The 26,243-nt window shown below is 39.7% G+C and overlaps 1 protein-coding gene across 1 annotated transcript in view; it reads left to right on the plus strand.

The window, feature by feature from the left end:
• The first annotated feature begins 673 nt into the window (after positions 1 to 673).
• The window catches only part of lrp8 (low density lipoprotein receptor-related protein 8, apolipoprotein e receptor), a 148,384-nt gene continuing 122,814 nt past the window's right edge, over positions 674 to 26,243 (plus strand). Inside the window, 2 exon segments of the mRNA XM_063891900.1 lie at positions 674 to 876; positions 1,873 to 1,998. Coding sequence (XP_063747970.1) covers positions 810 to 876; positions 1,873 to 1,998 — 193 coding nt within the window. The 5' untranslated portion in view covers positions 674 to 809.

Consider the following 26,243-nt stretch of genomic DNA (forward strand, 5'->3'; position numbering starts at 1 on the left):
AGTATGGAATATGGCCCTCACATGAAACTTGTGCTTGTCTTATATTGCACTTCAATATATATGTAAAAACACATATGACACAGTATTTATGTGTTAATGAGCGTAGTTTTTCAAACAAATTCAGTCAATCTTAGTTGATTTAAAAAGCCGAGTCAATCATTGACATAGTAAGCTTGAAATATACCCTATTTCCCCTTTTTATAAGCAATCATAAGCTTCTGTTTTAAGGAATGAGCTGCCAACAATTTTTGAAACAAAATAAATGAACCCTATGGAGAGCTGTGATGTACGCTGTGTGTTTTCTTAAAGCATTTTCAAGTATAATTTACCTACATTTGATTGATTTGGCTAACTTATAACTTAACTAATGAGGCAATATCACCACTAGTGAGGGGCCCAGCCCTTCGTATGTTTTTTCTGTAGGCTATGTGGCCATCAGTGAAAAAAGTTTCAATCAATGATTTGTTTGTTCTCAACAGGTCAACAACAATAAATAATAAAACATTTGCTAGTGATTTTCTAACCGTGACTCAGCAGTATTAGAAATTCCCTTGTTAACAACGGTTTTGATGTATTTTCTCTACCTACTACATTAACCGCAGGCTGGCAACATCCTCATCCCGCCCACAAGCGTCACTGATTCAAACTGCAGCCGAGGCAGAGGAAGCGTTGAGCCTGGCTCTGATCACACACATTCACACACTAAGGAGCACAGCAGAGAGCAACACACATAGCGATTGAGAGGTCGGGGATCCTTCAGTGGCTTTTCACTCGCATGAACACAACCGAAGACCCCCCAGGATCTAAAGATGTGGACAGAAGTCGGAAAGCTTGTGCTATTGCATTTGTTACTCATGGAGCTCCATTGCGCTAGAGGTAAGACACTTGTCTCAGCGAGGTGGTGAATTTGCATCGCATCACGGACGCGGCATCGCTTTGGGGATCGTTGCTTACTGAGAAACGGATCGTCTCCTAATGTAAACCGCGTGCTACGTTTGTTTGTGTCAAAATATTCTGTCGTCTCATACAATGGCTCACACCTGGATCGCCACTTTTGTCCGCGCGGTGAATGCGTTCTCTGGTGACATGAGTTGACAATACCAGGAAAGAGAGATCCGTAGCCTACAACCCCAACACGTGTATGAATGATGCAGGCTGATGTTATTGTAATCAAAGGTTTGCTGTGGTAATGTAAAGGCTGCAACGATCTGCGTTTGGGTTCTTTGTAGCTGAAGGCTGCAGCCAAGAAAGCTGAAATAGATTGTCATAAAGAGATCTTTATGTTGTGCCAGTAGGACGCTGCTGGTAGCTGTATTGTCGTACCAAAGCCTATTGATACCGTCTATCAAGACTATCATAAGCACATCATGACATGAAAAGTGTCAATCAATTTATGGGAATGCTGGATTTGGGAAAAACTAAACAAACACCACAACAGTATGTATTATAGGAAGCCCAACTATAGAGAAAGATTTGGAGAGAAATTATAGCTGTTTACCTCTTTATAACCCACAATACTAAGGGCATATTTAAAACCTGCTTTATTTCAGTAAGTGCATGTATCACTTTTTAAGGCTTTTTTGAAAAGTGAAGATTGTTTTTGTAAACAAGTTAACCTGACAAACAAAACAACCATGTAAACAGTCAATCTTCCTTTAGCCATAGGCTGGTGTTAAAAAAGAAAAACATTGCCTCTGTCTTGTAAATTTTTTACGTTTCTCCACCATACTCTTAAGTGTATACTACATTTTTTGGTACTATCATTCTGTTAACCTGGCATCCACGTTTAATCAATGTTCACATTTGGATCATTTAATGAACCAAAGAAGTATTTGACAGTTGTCAGCTTTTTCTTTTTTTCTGACAACACAGGAACTACTACGGAGACAGAGTGTGAAGCCGGGCAGTTTCAGTGCAAGAACGGACGGTGCATCCCGACCCTGTGGAGATGTGATGATGATGACGATTGCTCAGACAGCAGCGATGAGGAGAACTGTCGTAAGTAGCCGAGAGTATTTTTATAAGCTGATAAGTGCAGTAATGCCTTTGCTTGCTGCCCCATGAAACTTGAAATTGATTTCATATGAGCTGGTGCCTAACTGGATAAAAGTATATGCTGTAAACCGTTGATTAAGTCCATTTTCTAACTTGAATGAATGAATGAAGTTATTTGTAGAATAAGCTGCTTATTTTTGATGTGGGCCCCTCTGGAATCTCCTTTTCAGTTGTTAGTCTAACCATGTCAGTGCAGGAACTGCTGATCCTGGATCATTGGTTAGGTCACATGGCCACAGGAATTTAACTGATTTCTTGCTAATATCACCGCTAAGAAAACCTCTTGATCCAAGGAGAGCTGTGACCCTAGGGGGTCAATCAGGGCCTTTCAAAAAAATACTTGTATTATGACTCCTATCTTGCTGTGATCATGTCAGCTCACTGCCTCATAATGTTCTTCTAATGGCTCAACAGTGTCATATTAGTCAGGACCACCTACTGCAGATTAATGTAGCATGCTTTAATGCAAATACTGTGTCTCTTAGATATGATCACATACAATTGGCTGCCTTCTCTTTTGCGCTCTCTGCTTCTGCTGGTGGTGTGTAATGATAGTTTGAAATACAGGATAGCATATGCGATGTCCTCCAGAAATGTTTGAAAAATACCCGTAGAACATGATTCCGATTTGACTGACTCTGTTTCGTTCAGGAAATTGCATGAACAACCAGCCGAGTAATCATCGCTTATAAATTTGTCATGGTACTAATTGCTTGAATGGTTATATTAGCGGCCAATTGATTAATCGCTTATCTTGGAGACCAGCACGCCAGTCCCATGATTCTCTCATCTTGCACGCCCACAATGAGGGTTGCAGCTGAATATGACGGGGGTATCCCTGGATGAATGCCGTGACATTTACAAGCACATCTCATTCACCGCTGAGACTGATTATAATTATTGGACATTTAGTTGGCAATATTTGATGGAAGTGAAGTTAGTTTTTAATGAGATACTACTTCCCTTTAACAGGTTTAATTTGTTGTTTGGCTGAAGAGACGCTCAACAGGAATGGGCAAATGGTACTTAAGCCAGAAGGTGACAGACTCTTCTTTTAACTGGGCCACTTTTACTGTAGCAGAGATGTGCCCTACTCCTCTTCTCTTGGTCTTTTTGCTATATGTCTGGTCAGTTTCAGATGTGGTTATGTTCTCTTTTTCTATAATACTCTCGATCTATTTCCCTGTTCAGTCTCTAGCTTATCTTCTTTTAATTTCTTGCTGTTTCTTAAACTCTTTTTTGCTACTTCCATCGCTTTTACTGTCCCTTGATACCAACCTTGCACTCTCTTCAGTCGCTTCAGCCCTCAGTCTGTTTTGGAGGTTGGGTGCTTCTTTCAAAAAACACTTCCCCAGCTTTGTAGTGCCCACTAAGGGGTTTCCCCCCCCCCCCATTTTTATATCTCTTGTGGGCACCTTGGCAGTGCAAATACCGCAGAGGTTATGCCCACTCGTCTTACGTCCACAAAGAGCATCAGCTGACAGGTTGGTTGGAGATAAATCCAACAGCGTGACTCCGGTTGCCCGAGTGATGTTCAGTGGCTGGCACTGTGCCAGCCATTGGAACCGATGCCAGCACTGCAACTGTGCCCCCTCCCCAAAACCCAATATCACCAGCAGAGCCCAGCGGACAAGAGGGAAAGCTTGAGGAGGAGAAGAAGGACCAGAAATGATGGGACATATTTGATTGAGATGAACAGGAAGGTGCTAAATAAGAGCATTTTGGAGAATGGGCAGGGGGTGAACGGAGACAGGAGGGGAGATTTTGTAGAGACTTGAGGGTAAGGTTAACCAATCAAAGGCCAATATGTTTTGCTTCACTCATGGGGGTGTAGCAAGGCTAAATGAGCTTAAAACAGGTGTCTTTTAAAGTAGGCTGTACATCAAATTAATATTATTGCTCTCATTTGCTAAGCACCTGATCCTTCCAAGACCTGATTCGGTGATTGTAACACTCACTTGGCTGTCATTGGTCTTTGCATCTGACTTTCAAATGAATATACACATTCATAAAAACAATGTCAAAGTCTCTGAAAAGGGTAAGATGATAAAACCTAAAATCTGAAGCATGACTACTCAACAAAGCCATTGTAGAATGGTACATGATTTGGTGTTTTCTATCATAATCGTTGAAGCAACTTAGGAATTTTAAATACGACTTGCAATCCCAGTCAAGTAAGTCAAGGCAATATGCAAGTAAACACACCATAACCATTTTCATGTGGGAGTATAAGCTATAGTACCGTGTGTTTATCAGTCTGTAGGCACATCACCCATCTTATTTTTCTGTTCACACACACACAGGTCTGTCACTACAGGGATTACAGTTATCCACCCTCTAGCAGCTGTATTAGACCAAGTCTTATTAGATTTGGTTTGTGTTTTGTGCCTTTGTCTATCCGTTCTTTCACTCTCCCTTTCTGCTCCTATCCTCCCCTCTCCTCTCCTTCATTCTCAACATGCCTCTTGCTAGATTTCGCTCCTGTTGCCCTGGGAGACGGTAAAGTGGTGTTGATGCTGGTGGTGGAGGGGTTTTTGTGCATGCATGTGCTTTCTTTGTAGTAAACGCAACGCTTCTGCACATGTATGCATTCATATTGCAACCCTCCATTTCTGCACAGCTCTGTATGACCCATATTTTGGTTGAGGAATATGCATAAAAAAGCTTTATATATTTATTCGTGGATTTAATCATGCTTAATCCAAAGTGCCACCGTAAAATCATCTAATATCAGAACATCATGCAAGGTTTCCGACTGTGTGTTGAAAGCCAATGGTCCACTGGGCCGAGGCTGACCCCCAGTCGGGCCTCAGCGTTGGGGAATATTTTCTCAATGTATTTGCAAGATGTGTTTCAGCGGAGGCGGCTCAGTTGGAAGCATAGATATAATGGTATGACAATTATGTAAATGGAAGGATCGCCAGCAACCTCTGTTCCTTAAAATGTGAATGACTATTGGAATACAGCAGGTCTGAGATCAGTGTTCTTTACCGACACACTTCTAACTGTCTGTGATATTCGAATCAAAGGAACTATAGGGCCTTATCCTAATGTTGCCTGCTGTTGAAAGATAGTTGACACCGGGGTTATTCTTATTCACTTTGCATTGTTCACTTTCTCTGCACAATGACACACTCACTGTGAGAATGATTACACACAGAACTGTGAAATCAGTTGTGGTCATTTGTGGTGAAAGGATTAGTAGGTTAATAAATGGGTTGAGGCAGACAAATTTGAGGATTTTCATTTTGATGTCTGTTTATTTTAAATGCATTTTTAAAGTTTGCTGCTTGGGTAAAATAAGTAAAATGAAGATTATTGGAGTAGGAAATTGTGTTGGCATGATAATGTTATACAAGTTATAAAAACAAATTCTGAATCGAAACCCCGAATTAACAATGAAATCCTAGTGTTTCATGACAGTTACAAGGGGATGTAAACAGAATACTGTAAGGCTGGCTAGAAAGTTCTTTTAAGCTAAGGGTGTGCGTGCGTGCATGCTTTCGTTGGCGTGTGTGTCACAGCAGAACAATGAGTCTGAGCAGTCTATGAAGGGGAGCGTCTCCTCTTCAGTCTGAGACCAGCATCCGATAGAAGAGACATCACAACACATTTCACGCCACTGCTCTGTGTATGAGTGTGTGAGAGGGCAGTCTCTCTCTCTCTCTCTCTCTCTCTCTCTCTCTGTCTCTGTCTCTGTCTCTGTCTCTGTCTGTGTGTGTGTGTAATAAGAGACCGCCAAGAAGCGCTGGAGGCATAAAAGGCATTGTACTGATAGGTTCACAGATTTTGATCACCTGCTGACACACTCGCACAACAACACACACATTGCTCGCTGTAGCACAGCTGGGGTCAGACTTTTAATAGGGATATGAGGTCAAAGGGACCAGCAGCTTAATCTGTTGCACACAAACACACATATGGACACATGGAGTGTATAGTAGCAGGGCTGGTAGGCAAGACTCTCTTCGATCAAATGCTTCTAAAAGGAAGCTATCACTAATCATTTACTCAATACTTGTTTTTGAGGAGGTAATATTTGTTATTTACGTCTGTTAACAGCCACACACACAATGGCACCCCACTCCATCTTCTTTTTTGTATTGGACTAAGGTGTGTGTGTGTGTGTGTGTGTATGTGTATGAGGAGTGTGAGCATGAGGAGTGTGAGCAGCTGTAGTGCTAGTCTCCAGAGAAAAACCCACTGCTGTGCTCTGTGACTACTGAGGCACTGTGGGACTCTAAGTGTATGTGCAAGCAAATATAGCTGTGGGTTTCATCTGGCCTTTTTGCCAAGAGAAAGCATTTTACAAAGAGATGACAACACAAAAAACACGTGTCACTTGAAGGAAAAAAAGAGCAGCTTTGGGGGAAATTGGCTTGTTGGTTGACTGGCCAGACTTAGGATAATTCTGTTTTTATGCAACTTCAGTCTTATTTTTATAGTTTTGCATGTCATTTATATCACCATGCACATTAGGGGCATAAAACACATTTGAGAACCACTGATTTAATGAGAACAAAAACAGAAACCACACGTGTCACTAATAAATCATTTCATATACTGCCCAATGCTTACACTTTTACTTTTACTGCTTTACATTGGATGACAGTCGAAGATTAATAAAGAAGGAAATTATAACTTTGGACAGATTTGAAGCTAAACACTGAGGTTCTAAGCGTGTTCCTCTGACAGTTCTGTTAAGGAGTTTGGAAAGACTTCCCATGAAATACGCAAACCCAATAATACATTTTTTTATCTGGTTCCAATGAAATTAAACTTGGTGTGTAATGACCTAAAGTTGGAGAGAACTTGAAGCCTATTTTCATTAGCCATGTCAGACCTTTTATTAAAGTTGTATCACTTTCACTTCTCGAAAATGGATTATTAATAATAATCAAGTAGACTTGTGCAGCATTGTCAGTCTGACAGATGGCAAGCTCAAAATAAGGTAGGGCACCACCTCCTCAGACACTGTATCGTGCTCTACAAGATAACAATACCTGGTGTGCTGAATACGTGTTGGGTGCAGCGATGCAAAACAGCAGCAGGGTAATTTTAGCTGAGGTCAGTGCTTGCCTGAGGCGCTCTCTCTCTCTTTCTCTCTCTGGCCAACTATTTGGCTATCTCCCTCCCATTCTCGATAATTTTTCTCCACTTTCTACCCATCACTACCTTTTTTATTGCCTGATTTTGTTACCCCCTTTTTTTTTTCTCTGAACTTTTTCGAGTTATAGTTATGCATTGAAAGATAGGGTAGGGGTACAAAAAATAGCCAACGAGGGGGGGGGGGGGGGGGTGTGTGTGTGTGTGTGTGTGTGTGTGTGTGTGTGTGTGTGTGTGTGTGTGTGTGTGTGTGTGTGTGTGTGTGTGTGTGTGTGTGTGTGTGTGTGTGTGTGTGTGTGTGTGTGTGTGTGTGTGTGTGTGTGTGTGTGTGTGTGTGTGTGTGTGTGTGTGTGTGTGTGTGACACTGCACTGTCTATCTTCATAATTCTAATCCAATTAGTGTCTCAGTGGGTTTGAATCTGCACCGTGTGTGTGCATTACAGAAAGCATAGAAAGTTCTATCGAGTTTGGTCTCATTCCTCCTTCTCAGTGTATAGTGTAACAGACACCATTGTTTTTTGCGGATAGCAACAAATTAAAGCTTATCATTACTAGCTGAAATGATGTATGACTGTGTACATTTGAAAGGAGTCACTGATTGTAACCAAACTGTGCAGTATCCTTCAGCTTTATGCAGCTTTTCTGCTAATTTTACATATTGTTATAAGGTCACAACTCTCAGCCACATCTTTCCAGAGACACCAAGTAGCTGTTTGCATTAATAAACCCACTGTATTTGAACTTCCCTGCCCAAAAAGGCAACTAGATTATGAACATAGTAGAGCATTTCATCTGCTAAAGAGCCCTCATGGGAACTGTTTGTGACTAAAAACAGAGGTAGAACAAGAGATATTTAGCTTATTCTTAAAGATTTCCTAGAAGAGGCTGCAGTTTTGTCCTTTATCATTCACTGGCTCTCTTCCACTTTCTTACAAACTTATATGTTTTCCATGGCCTTTGCCTTTAGCTGAGGTACAATATGGCTGTTATGACACTGAACATTAAAGAACTTATACTTACTTATATAGAACTTATATATCAATGCTGTAAAGTAATACAGAGGCGCAAAAGAAAAGTGAGTTCGGGAAAGTTTGTGAGAAGTGTGAATAAACAGGAAGAAACTTTATACAGCTTGAGTAAAGCGAGTTATACTGCCAGCTGGATAAGTAACTTTTAATTTGGTTATTTCTCTTCTGCCTTCTCAGTTTATCCACCTTTTCTGCATACAGTACCCAAATCCCTTCTGTCTAATGTTGTCAGAATTAGTTTGTCCGTTTTCGACAGATTACCTTGTGTTGTTCTTCTGCTCCGCTGCAAAGTCACTTATTGTTCAAAGTCAAACTCCGATAACACCACAAGCCTTTTTCTCCACCATGTGTTCATGTTTAGCTGTGTGTCTCTCTGTGCCTGTGTTGTTGTGTTGTGCTATTGTTACCCCCCCCCCCCGAAAACCAGGCCGTGTCTGACAGGGTATCATCACATTAATCCCCAGCTCAGATTAACCGAATAACTTAATGTGCCTCCATTTTATTATTTACATTTGCTGTAATCCTGTTTTTCACCTTGAGTTCCGTCGTCTGGTAAATGCAGCAGGGAGCTGCGTATGAAACGACAACTTAGAATGCTGATGAATAAAACATGGCTGCTAATACCGTCTGCTAGGCCGACACCGAGATAGGGCCCTTGAGTGCTGCATGTCAAAAGTTTTCATTAGAAGTTTTACATGGAAGTTACAAAGTGGAGGAATAGAGAGCCTTGTCTGACTCTCTTTTCTGGTGATATTGCTTCAATGTTTCTTTCTCCAGTTGCTATTCCTCAAGTCTGTGTCTGTTATGTTTCATTTCTTTCTTTATACTCAACTTTCTGTTTCATTTCTCTTAGCTCTGTTGCTCTAAATTCTTCTCTTCTTGTATCATCTACCATTCCTCGTTCCTCTACTCTGTCTTTGTCTTCGACTGAAGAACTAACTGCTGGTTTGCTCAGTTTGATTTATTACATCTTACCTTGCTCCAGTCTTTCTTGGAGAACAACACTAGGTATTTTCCACCCTGTGTTGCATTGAAGCAGGAAATTAGCTTGATAAAAATAGGAGTTAGGGCTGTGGTCAATTTGTTGTTTGTCCACTATGGTATTGGTATGGTAATTTGTCATTGTACGTGTCTGTTTTCGGATGGGTGAAACCATTCACCCTTTTTTGAGTATGTCAAAAAAGGGAAAGCTCTCAGAAAGAGCATATGAATTCACATCTCATGTTTATATCATCCGTATCATTAGGCAGCAGGAACATCCAACATCCTAATAATACACACAAAGCTGTTTTAGCTTTATTCAAATCTAATGTGCCAAAGCTAAATTGCAGAGCTTTTTCTCTTCTAATTGTAATGATTATGGACAGTTTAGTTGTAAATTAAGCAGCTGTGATAGTGAAAAAATAAAGCACTTGTTCCCATCATTTTGTTTTTAGAACTTTCAAAGTGTCAGATTTTTACTTTTTTTTACAAAGTTAGAACAGCATTTCAAACATGATTTAAAAATATTTGAGCTCCTTTCCAATCAGCCAATGTTGGCTCAATGTGTTTTGGATTTTCTTTTAAGGTGAATTCCATTAAAATAAAGATAGGACAGTTAAAGCTCTACTATAACTGACCATTGACCAGTCATCGAAATGTTGTCTTACTAAAGGACATATTCAGCTAAAAGAGGAATTTGAGGATTACCAACTTGAAAAATTTAAGTTGACATCCTCAACATATTTTCATCCTTTATGCTCCATGTTTATCCCTTCCCTACACATTCATCACCTTTGTCCTTATTTGAAACTTTTTCTCTCACATTTTTCCTCCTGTCCTTTTACCTCCATCTGGCTTTTGAATTAAGCTGTTTATGTAGATTACACACACACACAACATATCTCCTTTATACCCATGCCGTGCCTGCTCCTAAGCCAGCGAACGGGTCTTTTACCTTGAGGGGATTTTGCTTGTCATTCGTGGTAGGATGTTGTGAGGTGGTGGAAGAGGGGGGAGTCACTCTTTGATGATATAGCTAGTGCTCAGTAATACCGGTTATCAGAAAAATGGCTAGTGTGACACAAAATCGCACACATACACAGAGCCTATGTTTTGTGGATACACATAATATACCACTTTTAGCTGTAGCTTGCTTTATTATAACAACACAGTGACACTGTGTCAACAGGAAGGGGCTGGGGGGAGATTAAAGGGTGAGGAAATGGTGTAGGAATCAATGGTTAGGACCACGTTTTCCATTGCTGAATGAGAAGAAACAAATAAAAACATGTCCTGTTCTGAGTTTCCTCAGAAGCTCCTGCTAAAAAGTCCTTTCTCTTACGGTGTCGGGATTACTGAAAGTGTGTTTGATGTAAAAAAGAAAAAGGCTGATGGCTTCTGGAGCAACGTATTGGCGTTCAAAACGTACTTTAGCTATTTTGAGTGTTGGCTGCTTTGCAAAGCTTTCAACTCGCAGTTTAAAGATGCTATGTTTGGATGAGACAAATGTAGAGAGCATGTTCTGGAGGGAGAAATGTGATTCTACTGCCGTGATTGATACATAGTGAAGGAAAGATGCTTTTCACCAGATCTACTTTCCTGCTCTGTCCTCTCCCTACATCCTTGCTTCATTTCTTTTCTGTCTTTCTTCTTTCCGGCATGTGTTCACAGGGCGTTAAACCAATGACCACCCTCTCTCTCTATGTACCATCCACCCCCACACCCTATTATGTGTCATTGCCGCAGCGCATGAATGTTTGGAACTAGGGTGACACTTTCTCCATGGGGCCCCCTCTCTCTCTCACACACACTTAAAAAAAGATGCATTGACAATTGCTTTTGTGTGTGTGTGAGCATAATGAATAGTGCTGTGACCTTGCATGCAACATCTGCATTATCCTGTTGGGTTCAATAATCTTTGCATGAATTTTCATAAACATTTTCTTTCTTATATCCACAGAGGTCTCCATGTTTTCATTAGCTTCTTCAAATCTTTGTATATGTAACAGAAACACATGCTTACACATCATTTCCACTAGAAAAAAGTGTGTCCTAAAGCCTTTTGTGTTTGTCAGCTCATATTGCCTTTGCTGTTTGTTTGCATAATATAGGACTGAGTGAGATTAAGATTGTTAAAGCAGCAAGACTATCCGCTCAGACATTTTACACTGGGCTTTAGTAGGTAGAAGAGCGGGACACGCGCACCCGCACATGCACTCTCTTTAGCATCATCTTCTTGACTGCTATAGCTGATTGAAGAATTAAAACCTTGACCTTTTCTTTGACATACTCAAAACTAAATAATCGGCTCTGTATTAGTATTTTTCGTCTTTGTTTGTTTCCACAGGGTTTCAGGATGTTGCTTTATGGCATACCCACTACTGACTTGCTCTCGCTAGATATTGATCCATGCCTGACTTGTGTGTTTCTTGTTTTTTGGCGCACAATGTTTTTTTTCTTTTGGATCCCTTTTTCAATGTATTTTTTTTTTACAAGATGGAATGCTGATGTCTTTCTTCACATGCTTCTTTTATGCTATGCTAATTTTCTTCACATTATCTCTAAGATTTGCTATAATATGTGGCATCACAATTCCTTTTTATTTCACCCTTCAATGTTTCCCTCCGTATCTCCCTCCCAATAACACGCAGATCGTCTAATTAGTCAGTAGGTTTTTGACTAGAATAATAAATGATATGTTATTTGGTACCATTGGGCAGATCTTTCCGGAAACCATCAATCCATGAGGTTTAATATTATATGATATAAACTGTTTGTTGAAGCATTGACTGACACACCAGAATAGGGACATATTTCTGTTTAGCCAGAAAGACTAGTGAGGGATTGAATCCCAGGCTGCTGTGGCACATCTGCAAGTTTTCATGCCTTGTTGCCCATGGAAATCCACATTGCAGTGTCTGCTGCATGCTCGGGTGTAACCACCACTTAATTTCACGACTATATTTAAAAAGTGAACATTTAATGCCCACAAGTAAACTATCAATCAAAATAAGTCACCTAGGATCATTTCCAAGTACCTTCCCATGTTACAAACTAGGGAGTTTCGATGTGTGTTCATATTGCTTTTAAGCCGACCCCTTGGAGAAAATCAACACTTTAGAGTACTCTGACTTTAGTTTCAAAAGACATTCTTAACTTAAAGTAGACATTTTAGTAACAGAGAAAAACAGACGGATGGATCCCATTGACTTAATCCAAGAAAAATAAACACTTTAGGGGGAAAATATAAAAAGGCAAAGAAATATAATTTATAGTGCGTATCAAAGCTTGAAAAACACAGAACACTGCATATAAAATGGCTTAACTAAATAATGACACATGTGCAACCCAGACACTTTACAACCCGCACATATACACATGGAGAAGACCCGGTGACCCAGTTATGGCAAAGGCAGTAGTTAAGTATAATTGGCCCATGGTTTTATTACTGTGATGCTTTTCCTTTATTTATTGGCTTTATTCCCCCTCTCTTGGCCTCGACAAGGCAGCCATGGCCCGGTTTTCTGTGTGTGATGGTGCTTTCATAAATGATCAGACAACTTAATTAAACTCTAACACAATGTGAGGTTCTTTTTAGATTTTTTTGGCCACTTCCGTCAAAAACGCTTAGTTAAAATTGGGGACATCTATGCGTTCACATGGTGTTTGAAAGTTAACCAATGCTGGTATGCCAACGACTACAGCATCATGTTTAAAGTGGGACAAACAACATGGTCCCCATCTACAACTTGAGTTCACAATTTTACACTTTGAAACTTGATTCAAACTCTGAGTACAGATCATGTGTGACCCCTGGTTTCTTTTTGGTTAGTCAGCCCAAAAAGCAGAAACAAAAGTTTACTTTATGGGCAAAGACAATGATCTCTTTCTGGAAGAAAAAGTATTGATCCACCCTGCTTTGAAAGAAAGAGGTGAGTCACAATCAAAGCAGGCAGTTTATTGTTCTTCTAAATGACCTCAAGTCTCTTTTTCACACTGCTCAAAGGCTTTTTTCACATGAACAGCTACTTCAAAATGTGGCTGTGTAATTTTTTGAGACAGAACAGTACAGTCATAGTATTAGCCTGACAGAAGAGTTGACATGCCTGCAGAAAACTGTATTAATGAACATTTACAGCCAAAGAAAGTCCAGCAAATGACTGCCAGAGTTCTGTCCCGAATTCACCGAGATAACTTGAGAGAAGTTTGAGTCTGAGGAAGGTTTGTAATGCACACCCTTAATAGTTTGGCTGGTTACTTAGATTTACTTCTTGCTCCTTTTGAAAGTCATGAGTATTGAAATAGCACAATGTCTTCCTGTTACACATTTTCCGATGCCTTTAAATGAAACTGAAAAAGATTTAATTTCGATATATAACACAAATGCAATTTAGAATTATAATTGTTAAACTACTGTCAGCCTTTACCAAGGAAGGGTGCTCTTACCTCACACTAAGACCAAGCAGATACCTTCAGATACCACCAAAGAGACCAGGGATTGGGTCGAGATGTACACAATACAAACTGGTTTCATTGTTTTTTTTTCACAAAAATTCAAATTATAGAAAGGATAATACAAAAATAAGCAAGTTTTAATAAAAAGGTCAAAAAGGTCCCAAAGGGCCAAAAGAGCTGAACACGTGCGTGCGCGAGCCTCTCGCCTCACGTCCTACATCATCTTTTATAGGCTCTCCCCACTCCCTCTCTATGACCAGGTGTTCATCCCTTTTTTAGCTTTAAGGAGGAGGTCACATACTTTAGCTTTATTCAAACTTAAGAAATAAATCAAGATTAAACAAATGAACATTATTTTATTTTGATGAAATTTCTAACAAAAATGAATGAAAACAATATTTATGATATCAGAACACATTAACTGTGACATTTTATAATTAGTAATAATTACACTTCTTATAACTTCAGTAAGACATGTTAACTTTAATTTATTAATGTTTTTAACAAAACATACTGATTAAATATTTTTGCTATAGGTACAAGTTCAGTTACTTCTTAGCAGTTAAAGGTCATAAACAGTTTGTCTTTTCAGCTAGGCAGGTCGCTTCCTGTCCACATCCTCCGCTATCTGGTCTCAAGATATTCATCTGCCGTAACCGTCCTCAAGGTGTCAAAAACTAGAAGGCCTCATTACTATGAATCGGGGTGAACAGTTTAACGTCTGCACGACTTCAGTCATCTAAAGATCATTGTGTTAAATTTCAACCTGCGTCATGTCTGATTTTCAAGTGTATTCTGTGAAACACTTGTTTCTCCCAATTAAACTTAGTAAATGATATACGTTTGACAAAGGTGTCATGGAGTTAGGATTTATTACACAAAGGTATGTATCTTTAGGCAGGATTTTAGGAGAGGTCTGCCACGGCCACTTCAACAGCAAATCTGTCTTCAAAACATTCAGCTTAGATGTTTTTGCAATGTTAAGAAACGCATGGAGGGTTAATGTCTGTCATTGTTCATGTGTTTTCTCAAACTTCAAAGAGCCTCGTAATGTTTTCATCTGAATGCACTTGAGACGCATTGATCCTTTTCAAATGCAGAGACTCTTGCACCTGTTATAGAATCCAGAGGGAAGACAACACTTCTTCAGGTTACAGACTTGAAAGGTTAGATTCAGTAAAAATAAAGTTAAAGAAGATGTGTATAACAGGATGAAGTGGATGGAGCAAAGGGAAAATATTTTTGCGGGTGATGAAGGATAAAATAGATTTAGTCTCCTTTGATTTGTGTTTGGAAGAATTGATGGAGAGGTGAAGACTGAGATTAGGATAAAACAATGGACTTAACTATCACATTTTATGTGCCTGATAGTTTTGCTCACATTTCTTACGGTTGGAACCTTTATAATCAATACAAATCTTCAGACTCAAATATTCTCTTATGTCATTTTTTAGGTTAGTTCTGTGTATAGCTTCGATCAGGTATTCTTTTGATAATAAATTAATGGAAGGATCATTTTTACGTTCAATCCGTGAGCAGAGCTTGGAATACCTTTTGAGCTGCACGCACTTCTCAGCTCTACATTCAGGGTGGCCAAACCTAGTTATCACTTACTTGTTTCAGCACTGGATCTGCGTTCAGTTTTTATCATAAATCATGTACTTACTGTTATGGTTATATTTCAGGTGTTTTCATCCTTTGGCAGAGCTAAATCTGCGATTGGCAATATTCTTAATCGTTAATTGGCTGAGGCTGCTTTCAGACAGAGGCATTCATAGCTAATGCCAGGTCACTTGGCAAACATTTAAAACATGCTGATCTACTAGCGGCCAGATTATTTTTCACCTGTCTGTTTCAAGTGTGTGTTTTCTGTTCCAGTCCCTGCCTAATGCTATGTTTACTAATGGTAAATAATGCAAACAAATGGCTGGGATCTATAAATTGCTAATACAAAAAGCGATAGCAGCAGACCTCATATTGTGTGTGCATATGTGCGTATCAATGTGGATGCTTTGTAAGCCTGTACCGTTGACCTTAATTCATCACATTAGCACCATGTCTCCAGAGTGTCTATGTAGATGTATTCAAAGTTAGCAACCCCCGGCTAATTGATTTCAATGAATGCCACATTTTATATTTCACTTAGTAAATTACACCAACATGCAGTTGGGGGTGTTTAACGTGTGTGTGTGTGTGTGTGTGTGTGTGTGTGTGTGTGTGTGTGTGTGTGTGTGTGTGTGTGTGTGTGTGTGTGTGTGTGTGTGTGTGTGTGTGTGTGTGTGTGTGTTAGTGGGGGACTCCAATGGCAATCTGTAGAGTCAGAGTTTTTTAATGAGATCAATGCTTTCCTTCCTGCACCCGCAGATGGTCATGGTAGTAGAGGCTGCGGGGACCTTGAGCAGATAAATCTTTAATCATGTGCTTGCTCTCATGTTTCATTTAATTGCCCCCTAAATCCATAAAAGGATGACGGCATTGTGGTTTAGAAAACACATAGTGTGAGTTGGACGTTTTATGTGCAAGTTCCATCAGCAGCACGAGAGAAGTGATCATGTTTGTATTTACAGTACATGTAGGTCACTTTACGTGAACTGTTGTTCATATGGTTTTTCTGTTCATATTTTCCATGTTCTATATCTTTGTGAGCCATACTTTTTTTTTTTGTTGCATTCATTTATTTGACATGTTCTATATATGGTTAGAGATGTCTTCCGAGAGATTTCCCATGCCTTAACAGCCTGATCTATTTTTCCACACATTGTTTATGTTTACATTTTCCCTTTATCATGCAATGCTCTATATTATTTTCCACTGTTTTTTTAGGTTTAAGTCATTTTAGCTCATACCTGCATTTTTTTCTATTGAACCAGTGAGACGAAATAGTTATTTCAGAAAGTTGTTTTTTTCCCTCCATCTAGCTTTCTTTCATTTCCTATTTTTATCTCAGATCCTTCTCTTTCTGATCCCTTTCTATCATTTTGTTCATATAGGTTTGCCCTTAAATGACTTTCTGTGTGTGGGTGCTTTTGTTTTCAGAAGCTCTAGCATTTACTGTACATCACAATGCCTAAAATCAATCCATCATTTCTGCAGCGATAGATCCTTTGATTGATTTAACTGAAAATGGGGCTGTTTGCCCTGCTCATAAATGACATAAAGGTGAAGATGTGTGTCTGTTTCTATCGGTCCTACCCTCTATGTGTTCTAGGAAAAAACTTATATTACAACAGATATATGAATTAGGCTCTTGAAAGAGCTCTGCAGAAATTGTGAGGCATTTCAAAGAAACATGAAATGGCATTTAGAGATCTTTTTGCATCTATTATTTGTTGTTCATCTGTTTCAAATGATGTCAACTGGGGAAATATATGTTTTACGTTGGACAGGGCCTGTGTCTTTCTGTATAACATCCAATCCCTGCTGTTACTGAAATAAATGTAATGATTTCTTCTATGTAAAGTAAACAAAGGGAAGTGTAGTTTCTTTTTGCACTTTTGTATAGTTTCATCTTGTATCATATGTTATAAGGAGGAACGGATGAACTAGAAATGTACTTGGCAGATTCATCTGGTTAAGCTTTAGCATTTACTCTCAAGTTCAAATTATATCAGTTCTGAAATGACAATTATATTTTGTAAACAACTTTAAAATAACTGAATATCTTTCTACAGATAAAAAAAACATTATCAAATGTCCGGTCAATACTGTGCCCTAAAAACGGATTATCTCTTTATTATATGGCTGTTGTTGACTTTATAATGGTGAATTAACAAAAAACATACTGAAAAGTTATACGCATAAAGACAAGGGTTGAGTCTTTATGTTTGCCTTTCTTGTTATCCTTTCTCTATGAAAATCCTGCATCATTTCTATCTGTGTGCTTGACTCTTGTATTGTAGTGTGTAACTGCTTCCTACTGTTTTATTTCACCATGATGAAGTTTATATAGATTGGTGTGTCAGTTAATGAGTGTCTGTGTGTACATGTTTTTGTGTGTGTGTATCCACATATTCTTCAGAGGTGTCGCAATGATGAAGAGCTTCCTGCCTTCTGTGCGTCTGCGTCTGTGCTACCACATTACAGGGTGCTCCCAGAGATGGTCATTAGCTGTGAGGGACTGTAAAGCCTGTGACCTCACAGTCGTAAATGGAAATGCCCAACCGTATCCTGTTCACCTCGCAGACCCCAGACTTCTGCACTAATGTACCAAAGCAGCCATTGATGAGGGAGGGGACTGACTCATGGGGCAAGGACTGGAAGAGAACACACACACATACACACACATATATACACATATACCTTCCTAATCAGCTCCACAACAATAGAGGACTCTTTCTTGGCTTTGAACTATACGTTATAGTTTGTGTATTTACAGAGGTTTGACTAGCTGTGCATAGTTACCTGTCACTTAAAAGTGAGGAATAAAAAACAAAAATAAGGAAACAAGAAAAGAGTGACAGAAAAAGAGAAAGTGAAAGGTGGACGTTTGCACACAATGTTTCTGTAATTTATAATAACTTATTTGGAGCGCTGATTTGTCAACTGCCCACTTGAAGCTTTTTGTAAGCTTTCCTAATCTGCCCAAATGCAGCATTACTTATGAATGACGCTTCAATTTATTCAGTAAAACCTTACTGATTTGCTTCACAACATGCCAAGAAATAACTTTATTTTGAATCTGTGCTGACATGTTTATATTGACAAACTGTTGTTGCTTTCCTCAGAGAGTGCTGAGCTACCTGTAATTAACTTCCTCTGTGAGTGACGGTTGTACTTTGATAATTGTGAGAACACTGGGGTCTTTGCCATTACAGCTGAATTAACTAAAGTCCCTCAGCTTGCAATAAGCAGAGCGTTCACCTCCAGCACTGAGGGTAATCTAAAGCATTCCAGCGGATGGAGTACGCTTCGGTGAAAGTTGACGGGGACTCGTGGGGAGCGATCGAAGAACATAATCCATTTTCTCCAAATCAGCCCAACTAACCGAGGAAGCATAGTAATGAGAAAATGATTAGATTTTCTTTTCTGCTGCATGCATGGCTTCTGAAGCTCTCTCCATCTCCGTGCCTCTTCCTCCCGCTTTCTCTCATGGCCATGGCCACTATGGATCTGTTAAACAGTTTGTTTACCTCTTGCCTGGGTGGCTTGAATTCTTAACCGCATTTATACCATATCTTTTTCGTCCCTTTGTTAATGTCAAGATCTTTATTTCTGTTAGTTCCCTCTCCTAATTTTGCTGTTTTCTTCTGAGAATTAAAACAATCAAATAAACAGAAAATTGTACCATCTCACAACATCTATGATACAACTAACATTCTTCTATAAAGGCTTTTTCCAGCTTTTCAAATATCAGGCTGTTTTTCACATTTCCTTTAAAATGTTGATTTCAAACAGCTTCCATTGGTCAGACATAACAAGCAATTTGAAAACGTGCATCTAAACATGATGCTTCCTCCGTATCCTGTGCCCGATTCAAGCAAGTGCACGCAATGCCATTGTATGGCCCAATCCCATTGGTTTATCTTAAAGATGATTTTAGGACTGATGATTTTGTTTGTTCTTTGTAGCACTTTATTTACTTAGTATAACTGGGTTTTCTGTGGACACATGATGATTACAGAAACAGAGAAGGGCAAATGTAAAGGGGAAAGATGTTATGGAGACAAACTTAATTTGAAAGGTTTACTAGCCCAAATGAATTTTGTAGTTTCTCCCACTACAGTTTAACACAGTCTCACATACACTTGTGCACACAGGATGGTGTTGGTGAAGAGGGTCCCAGTGTGTGTCTGTATGATGCTGCACTTGTGTGCTCTGTGTGGGTGCACCTGCTGCTTTGGAAAAATTATGATGGATCCAAGGGGGGGGGGGGGGGTGTGTCCGACGCTAAAGGGAATGGCAGAGCAGGGGAGACACAGATCAATTTCTTTTTTTATTGTGGCAGAGTGGAGACTTGAGATGCATGGCCTCCTGTGACCCAGATTCATCCCCCTTTCTCCCTCTGCTCCTCCTTATTGGCACAGTGCTATAACATCAGAAGGAGGGAGAGACAGTGAGGGAGAAATGAACAAGAGGGAGAGTTAAGCGGAAAGACAATGGGAGAGGAATAGTGTTCTGCATCTGATGATCAAAAAGAGGAAGCGGAGAGCAATGGAGGTAAAGGGGGAATTGTAAGGACAATTTTGAGAATTACACCTGAGTGCAGTGAGTTACACATGAAAGCCTTACTTGAAATGTCCCACATGAAAAGAATGTGTAAGTCAAGAAAGTATATGGGACACAGCACTCAAATGCAGGGAAATGGAGAATAAAAAGTAAAAAAGAAAGGAACATGGGAATGAGAGATAAGGGAATGATGAATTATACCTTAATTTAAAGTGATGGAGGTCTACAATGCCCAGAAGAGAGACAATCTTTAGTAAGCATACAGCTATTATGTTAAGCTTATTATCATTATAAACAGCCTCTATTTGCCGTTCCTCTCCTGCTGTTTCAAACAGCAGGTTGACTCCCAGCTCACATGTTCCAGGTGGTGATCCAACATATATGAATGGCTAGCCTCTCTCGTTCTAGTTTAATACTATTCTAACCCTCTCTTTGAGGCCCTTTTTAACACAGGGGAGGAAAGCCTGTTTAACCTGCTGTGTTTCATTTCACATTATTGTTGATGTAAGCTCCCATTAATCAAACATATTTCCTTGCTGTTGACATTTTTAAAAAGCCCACTTTTACTATGATAATTGTTAACATGAAACAGTGTTAATAGTCATAAAGAAGCAACATTTCTGGATGTTAACACCAAAGTACATCTTAAGTTCTTTGCCAAGAAAAGCAAACCATTTCTGACAATACAATTCAAAGGATGGCAAATTGGAGCTGAGATGGTGAAAAAAGCATGCCGCACAGATTTTGGAAATTGTACCATTCTCCATCTGGGCTACGTGTTAAGGGGCAGTTAAAACCGCACTTAAAGCTGTAATCTGTAATAAATTTAAATTATATATACTGAAACTGTATCCATCTGTATAGCCGTCAGTTCACGTACTCGCTTTGGAGACATGTTAATTGGATATCACAGTTATAAAACTTGCAAGAGCTATTGCCTTTCTATTTCATCACTTTTGAAAATATTATGCATTCATGTTCACATTACCTGGTCAGTCAAAGAAATGTTCACGGCATACCAGCAACACTGAGGTGAAACCATTTAAAAAAGTGCTGCTGTTAAGGCTGTAATGTGCAGTTGAACCTACAAAAGGTTATGGGTTGGAATTTTAAGGACGTTAATCTCAATATTGTTGTGTGCTTGCTTTAGGCATATACAGATAAGATTGACAAGTCATAATGCAAACCCTACAACTCACAGTTTCTGGCAGAGTTGTGATGTCCTCGTATCAGACAGGTTTTGAGGCGGCTGAAGTACAGCACATTTTGTCAGTTTTTTTTTGTTGCAATTCTGCCTAATTTTGTAGCAGAAGTGTTAGCAGGAATCACACAGACGAGGGTGTCCATTTGCTCGGTCCTTCCATTCTGTGGCTGCCATCTGTTTCCCCCTCCTTCACTTCACAATTTACAATTCAATTTAGAATTTACATTAATTGCTAATTCTGTGCTGTATACGTCTGGCAGTTACGTTTGAAGCCATATTTACCAATGAAATTTACATAACATTAAAAGCTAATTCTTTGCACAGGCTTTTGGTCTGCAGCTTAGTTTGCTTTGGCCCATACTGGCCCTATTTGGCATGGTATCGTGTTCTAACACTAAGGCGCCTCCTGCCAATGCACTTGCACAGATCTTGAGTCTGTCCAGTACACAAGGATCTCCCCAGTTCCCAAAAAATATTGGGGGGTGTGAAGGTTATCGCATCCAAAAGTGACTTTCTGCCAGCCCCATGTGAACTGCTACTATGGGAGCCCATCTGTCACATTGAGAGGAGATGCCATTGACACACACACACACACGCACACGCGCGCACACACAATGTCATGCTGAGGTAGGGGAAATGGCTGATTATCCTCTGTGTGAGTATACATGCACTGAAGCAATGCAAGGGCAGCTGAAACTCCTACTTTGTCTAAATTGAGAAAAAGGAGCATGGCAACTGTCATACGTTTGTATATTTAAACACACACACTGGGCACATAGTATGTATGCACCAATTTGCACACCCAAGCAGTGTTTTATTCCAGGGGGTTTGCTGCAGCTTGGTCTTGTGGTTGGGTTGTAATTGTGTGCTCTTATTTTGGATTGTAGGATTTTCCTGAGCTTTCTAGGATTTGTCTTACTCAACAGTCTTCTAGCTGTTGCCCATTATGTCTTAATAAGTGCGTGTCTTATATGTGAGTACCCAATTCATGTCAGCTCTTTTGTCATAAGTATAGTAAAATAATGATTCATCAGCAAAGAAATCAAGATGAACATACCCATGCACCCTTGCCCCAGTGTCAATGTATGTATCACACTCAAAAAACACAGACACACACACAAAGCCAGCAGACCTTGTAGCCCATCATTAAAAGCCCAGTGACCTCCATCTAAACAGGCCTAAATCTGAATTGTTCTGCTGATGAGAAAATACTCATCCTTCACTGCTTGGTTGTCACTTCATTAAACAAGATATCCCAATTACTAAGTCATCCTAAGGATATGGACAGAGGCTATATTATGTGATACTTTCTGATACTGAATACTAGTGTGATTCAATGCTTTTTTTCTCTTTTCTTAAACTGTATGTTTATGGTAATGTAGGGCTTTAACTACAGTGCACATCCTCACAAGGAGTATTTTCATTCCAACGCTCTAGGCTTGCTTTTGACTCTAGGTTTGCTCTTTTTTTTTTTTTTATTCTGTGTTTTGTTGCATTGTTACTATTTTTCTTTAACCTTCTCTTCAGCTGTAGCAGGCAGCTCTAATAAACAAACTCTACCTGCCCATCTGCAGAAAGAAAAAGATAGCGAGCAGCCGGTAAACAGAGTGGAGCATTTAAAAGCTTTACAGCCAGATATTTCCCTTATTGATGGCGATCAAAGCTTAGCTACAAAAGGAGAGTGAATGTTGGACACATTCATCAGGTGGCCTCAGGCAAGACTCCACATTGATGTTAATGTTGCTCCATGTCTGTTCTATGTGTAAATGATCTGGTTGCTAACAAGGTATCAAGGTAGTCATTTGTAAATTAAATGCAGGTTTAACCTACTGTGTTGACTAGTTGGCAGTTTAGTTACACCCACTTGTGCATAGGGTTGGGTTTCGCTTGGGTTTTTCCGATACCGGTGCTAAAACTATACTGGTCCCTAAACAGTGTCTGAACCGAAACGTTTAAAAACATTTTTTTTAACTTGAACAACATATGAACTAAACAGTGGAAGTAAACTTAAATATATTAACTAAATAAATAAATACAAAACACAAATTCACATAGTACATAAAACTTAACCCGACTACAATAATTGGGTAACACCAAATAAGATTTACAGTTTCAACAGCAGCAGCAAAGTAAGTTTTGAGTTGGTATTCTCTCTATACTATTAGCATATTTGCTTTCTCCGGCAATATACGACACCTCTCCTGACTGATTGCATGTCCTGCACAAGAGCAAACCCTGTCCGATGGTGTCGATGAGGCCTGTACACATAGGTATGTGTCTGAAAGAACAGATAATATGGGAAGGTTATCCCGCTTTCCCCACCACCAGGCTACAGGGTCTGGTCCTGATGGGATTGAAGGCACACTTCTGTATATCTCAAGCTCTTTTTGGACCCGTTCAGCGATGGAGAGGGCACTGCTTTTCCCCGTGTTTGTAGCTACGAGCTAATGGTACGCTACCTGCAGCTATCAGAGCGAGTGTAATGTTGTTAATTGGCGATGGCACGTGATGTGTGGCGGTGACGCTTCTGTTGTGTGTAACCCGATAACTCAGGCACCGAAATGACTGAGGCACCGAAATCTCCGTTGCGTGACATGTGGCGGTGGCACTTCTTTTGACATACCTGGTCATGGTAGCACAAATCTATTTCCCGCATTTCTTCTGGCCATGGTTTTTCTGAGGTAATTCTAAATAATTGTAGATATTGTTCAGTCAAAGCAAACAAATCCAGGTAGCTTGATGAGCCAGTGATACACACACACACACACACACACACACACACACACACACACACACACACACACACACACACACACACACACACACACACACACACACACACACACACACACACACACGCACCTGTCGCTATATACTAACGGGTGTCTGGCTTGCCACTGAGTCACCCTCTTCACTCCACATGCACCTTCACATTCTTGCTGTTCACACTCACCCACCAAGTACAAGACAATGTTTGTTTACCCCAATATTATAAAACTCAGGAATTGTAAGTGCTTTTTATTGTCAGAAACTGCAAATGTAGCCTTTGAACAAATTACCTGTTGCTTTTTGCAGGGTTTTAGATAAGAAGAGCAATACCACTTTCACAGCAAAGAGAATATTAGCTTAGCATAAAGACTATAGCCTTCTCCCTCCACAGTTCACGAATGTTCCCACTAGTCAAAAGCTGACTGATTAACACATGTTTTTAATCCAATACAGTGACTTCCTGTTTGTGTTCAACAAATAGGATATAACATGTAAACTATTACATTCTTATAGCTGCTCGTTGCATATTTTGACAGGCTTGCTGGTTTCCTCTTGGCTTCAGTATGTATGCTAAGCTAGGCTAATCATTTATCAGGTCTACCTTTTAGATTTTCTGCATGGGTATGAAAGTGATAATTTCCCCACCTAATTCTGGGCAAGAAAGAGGATGTATCAACATTATTATGAACTGTTCCTTTAAATCACAACGCTGAACTTTGGGAACTACTTTCTGAAGGATGCAATGTCCTTTGCGATGTGTATTCAGTGTATTTTGTATTCTCTTCGAGACCAATTTTTCCTCATTGAGTTTCTCTTTTTACACACAGACACTTACAAAGTCTTGTGCACTCCACCCACCAAGGTTCTGCTTATCCTGTGTTACTTGGTCTCTCCTTCAGAGGGGACTCCCTCTATGACTGTCCTCCTCATCCTCACCTTGTTATCTCTATTGCTTGGTCTCTACCTCTCTCCCTCTTCCTCGTCTGATTTGGTTTTCATTAAGTCTTAATCTACGTCAGGGCTCGAGAGTGTCACACGGTGCTCATTGTGTAGGATTGATGTGTCGCTCCTCTCCTCCCTGGCTGGGCCCTTATCAGCCTAGACAAACCACAGGGCCCCTAATGAATGCCGCTCTTCTCTCCATGCTAATTCGACACCGGTTGAAGCCTATTGGAATTTGACTCAACATCAGCCATTCAACTCGATGAGGTTGGACCTAGGAGAGGACTTGATGAGAAGGTTGTAGTTTGACTTAACACTTATCGTTAACAAGACATTAATCGAGATAACTAAGGAAAAACTATTTCACCAAATATGGTGAAATATAACTGGCAATGACTGAACAGGCACACTGAAACTATCATGGAGCCCCCTGATGGCTATGACCTTGAGATGTTCTGGACAGTATTTAATTGCTCATAACTATCTGACATTAATATTAAAGAGCAGGTTACAACTTAGGGGATTTGTTAAATTAAGTTTTGTTCCTTATATTCACCTTATCAGTTTAACATTTTTCCAGAATACTTAAACTATGTGTAAATGATCCGATATAGATACAGTGTGTTTAATGGCTCTGTCTGTGTTGCTATTGAGGACACTGGGTGGCTTGTAGCAGCTTGTAGTGCCTGGCACTGATCCACCACAGCTTTCAATATTATCTGTGAGGGGTAGTAGGCATATGGGAACTTAGGGATTTGTAAATGTGGACTTTAGATGCTTTAAGAAAAGGTTTTCATTAACTTGTCTAATCAAGACAAAGGCATAAACAGCAACTTGGGCAATATTATAATTTTTTGTCTCTTTAGGTGTGACATTGAAGATGGAGAGCATAGTGTAGGTGTCGACATTTTATGGATGTACACTAATGTTATCCCCCACTTAAACACCTCTAAAAGATCATTTCTTAATTAGACTCTTTTTATAGCCCCTTTCCCACTGGACCAAAAACCTCTTACGCCCCCAAACATCTGTTTTTTGTCTTTGAAAAGGTTACAATCATCATTCATTCCTTGGAAAAAAAGTCTGCAGTAGGCAGAGGTCTTTATCGTCCAATGTTAAAGAGAAAGACTTGAACCTGGGCTTCAAAAACCAGAAACTATAGTATTTAAGCAAAACTTGGAGGTATACTTTCATTTCTCAAAGTTGTGAGAGACATAACAACAGCAGAGGAAAATAGGCGAGAGCAGAATATGAGAGAGGAGAAACAAAGAAGAAGAGCTGCATATTGGTACGCAGAATATAGTATACAGACCTGTACATTGGAGAAGATTGAAGGGCTAAGAATACAACATATTTTAAAGATGAGTTTCTTGTGGTTGTTGAATCTTGGAATCTTGTGTGCACTTTGTTAAATCAGGACATCATGTTATATAATTAATCTACTGGATTTGGAGGACTTTGCTTTGAATCAAACATTTGGCACACTTAGCCACTCAGCTTGATTTTTGCACTGCCTGGCTAGATTTATAAGCTTATGT

This window comes from Eleginops maclovinus, chromosome 9 (assembly GCF_036324505.1).
Source record: "Eleginops maclovinus isolate JMC-PN-2008 ecotype Puerto Natales chromosome 9, JC_Emac_rtc_rv5, whole genome shotgun sequence".
NCBI classification, from domain to species: domain Eukaryota; kingdom Metazoa; phylum Chordata; class Actinopteri; order Perciformes; family Eleginopidae; genus Eleginops; species Eleginops maclovinus.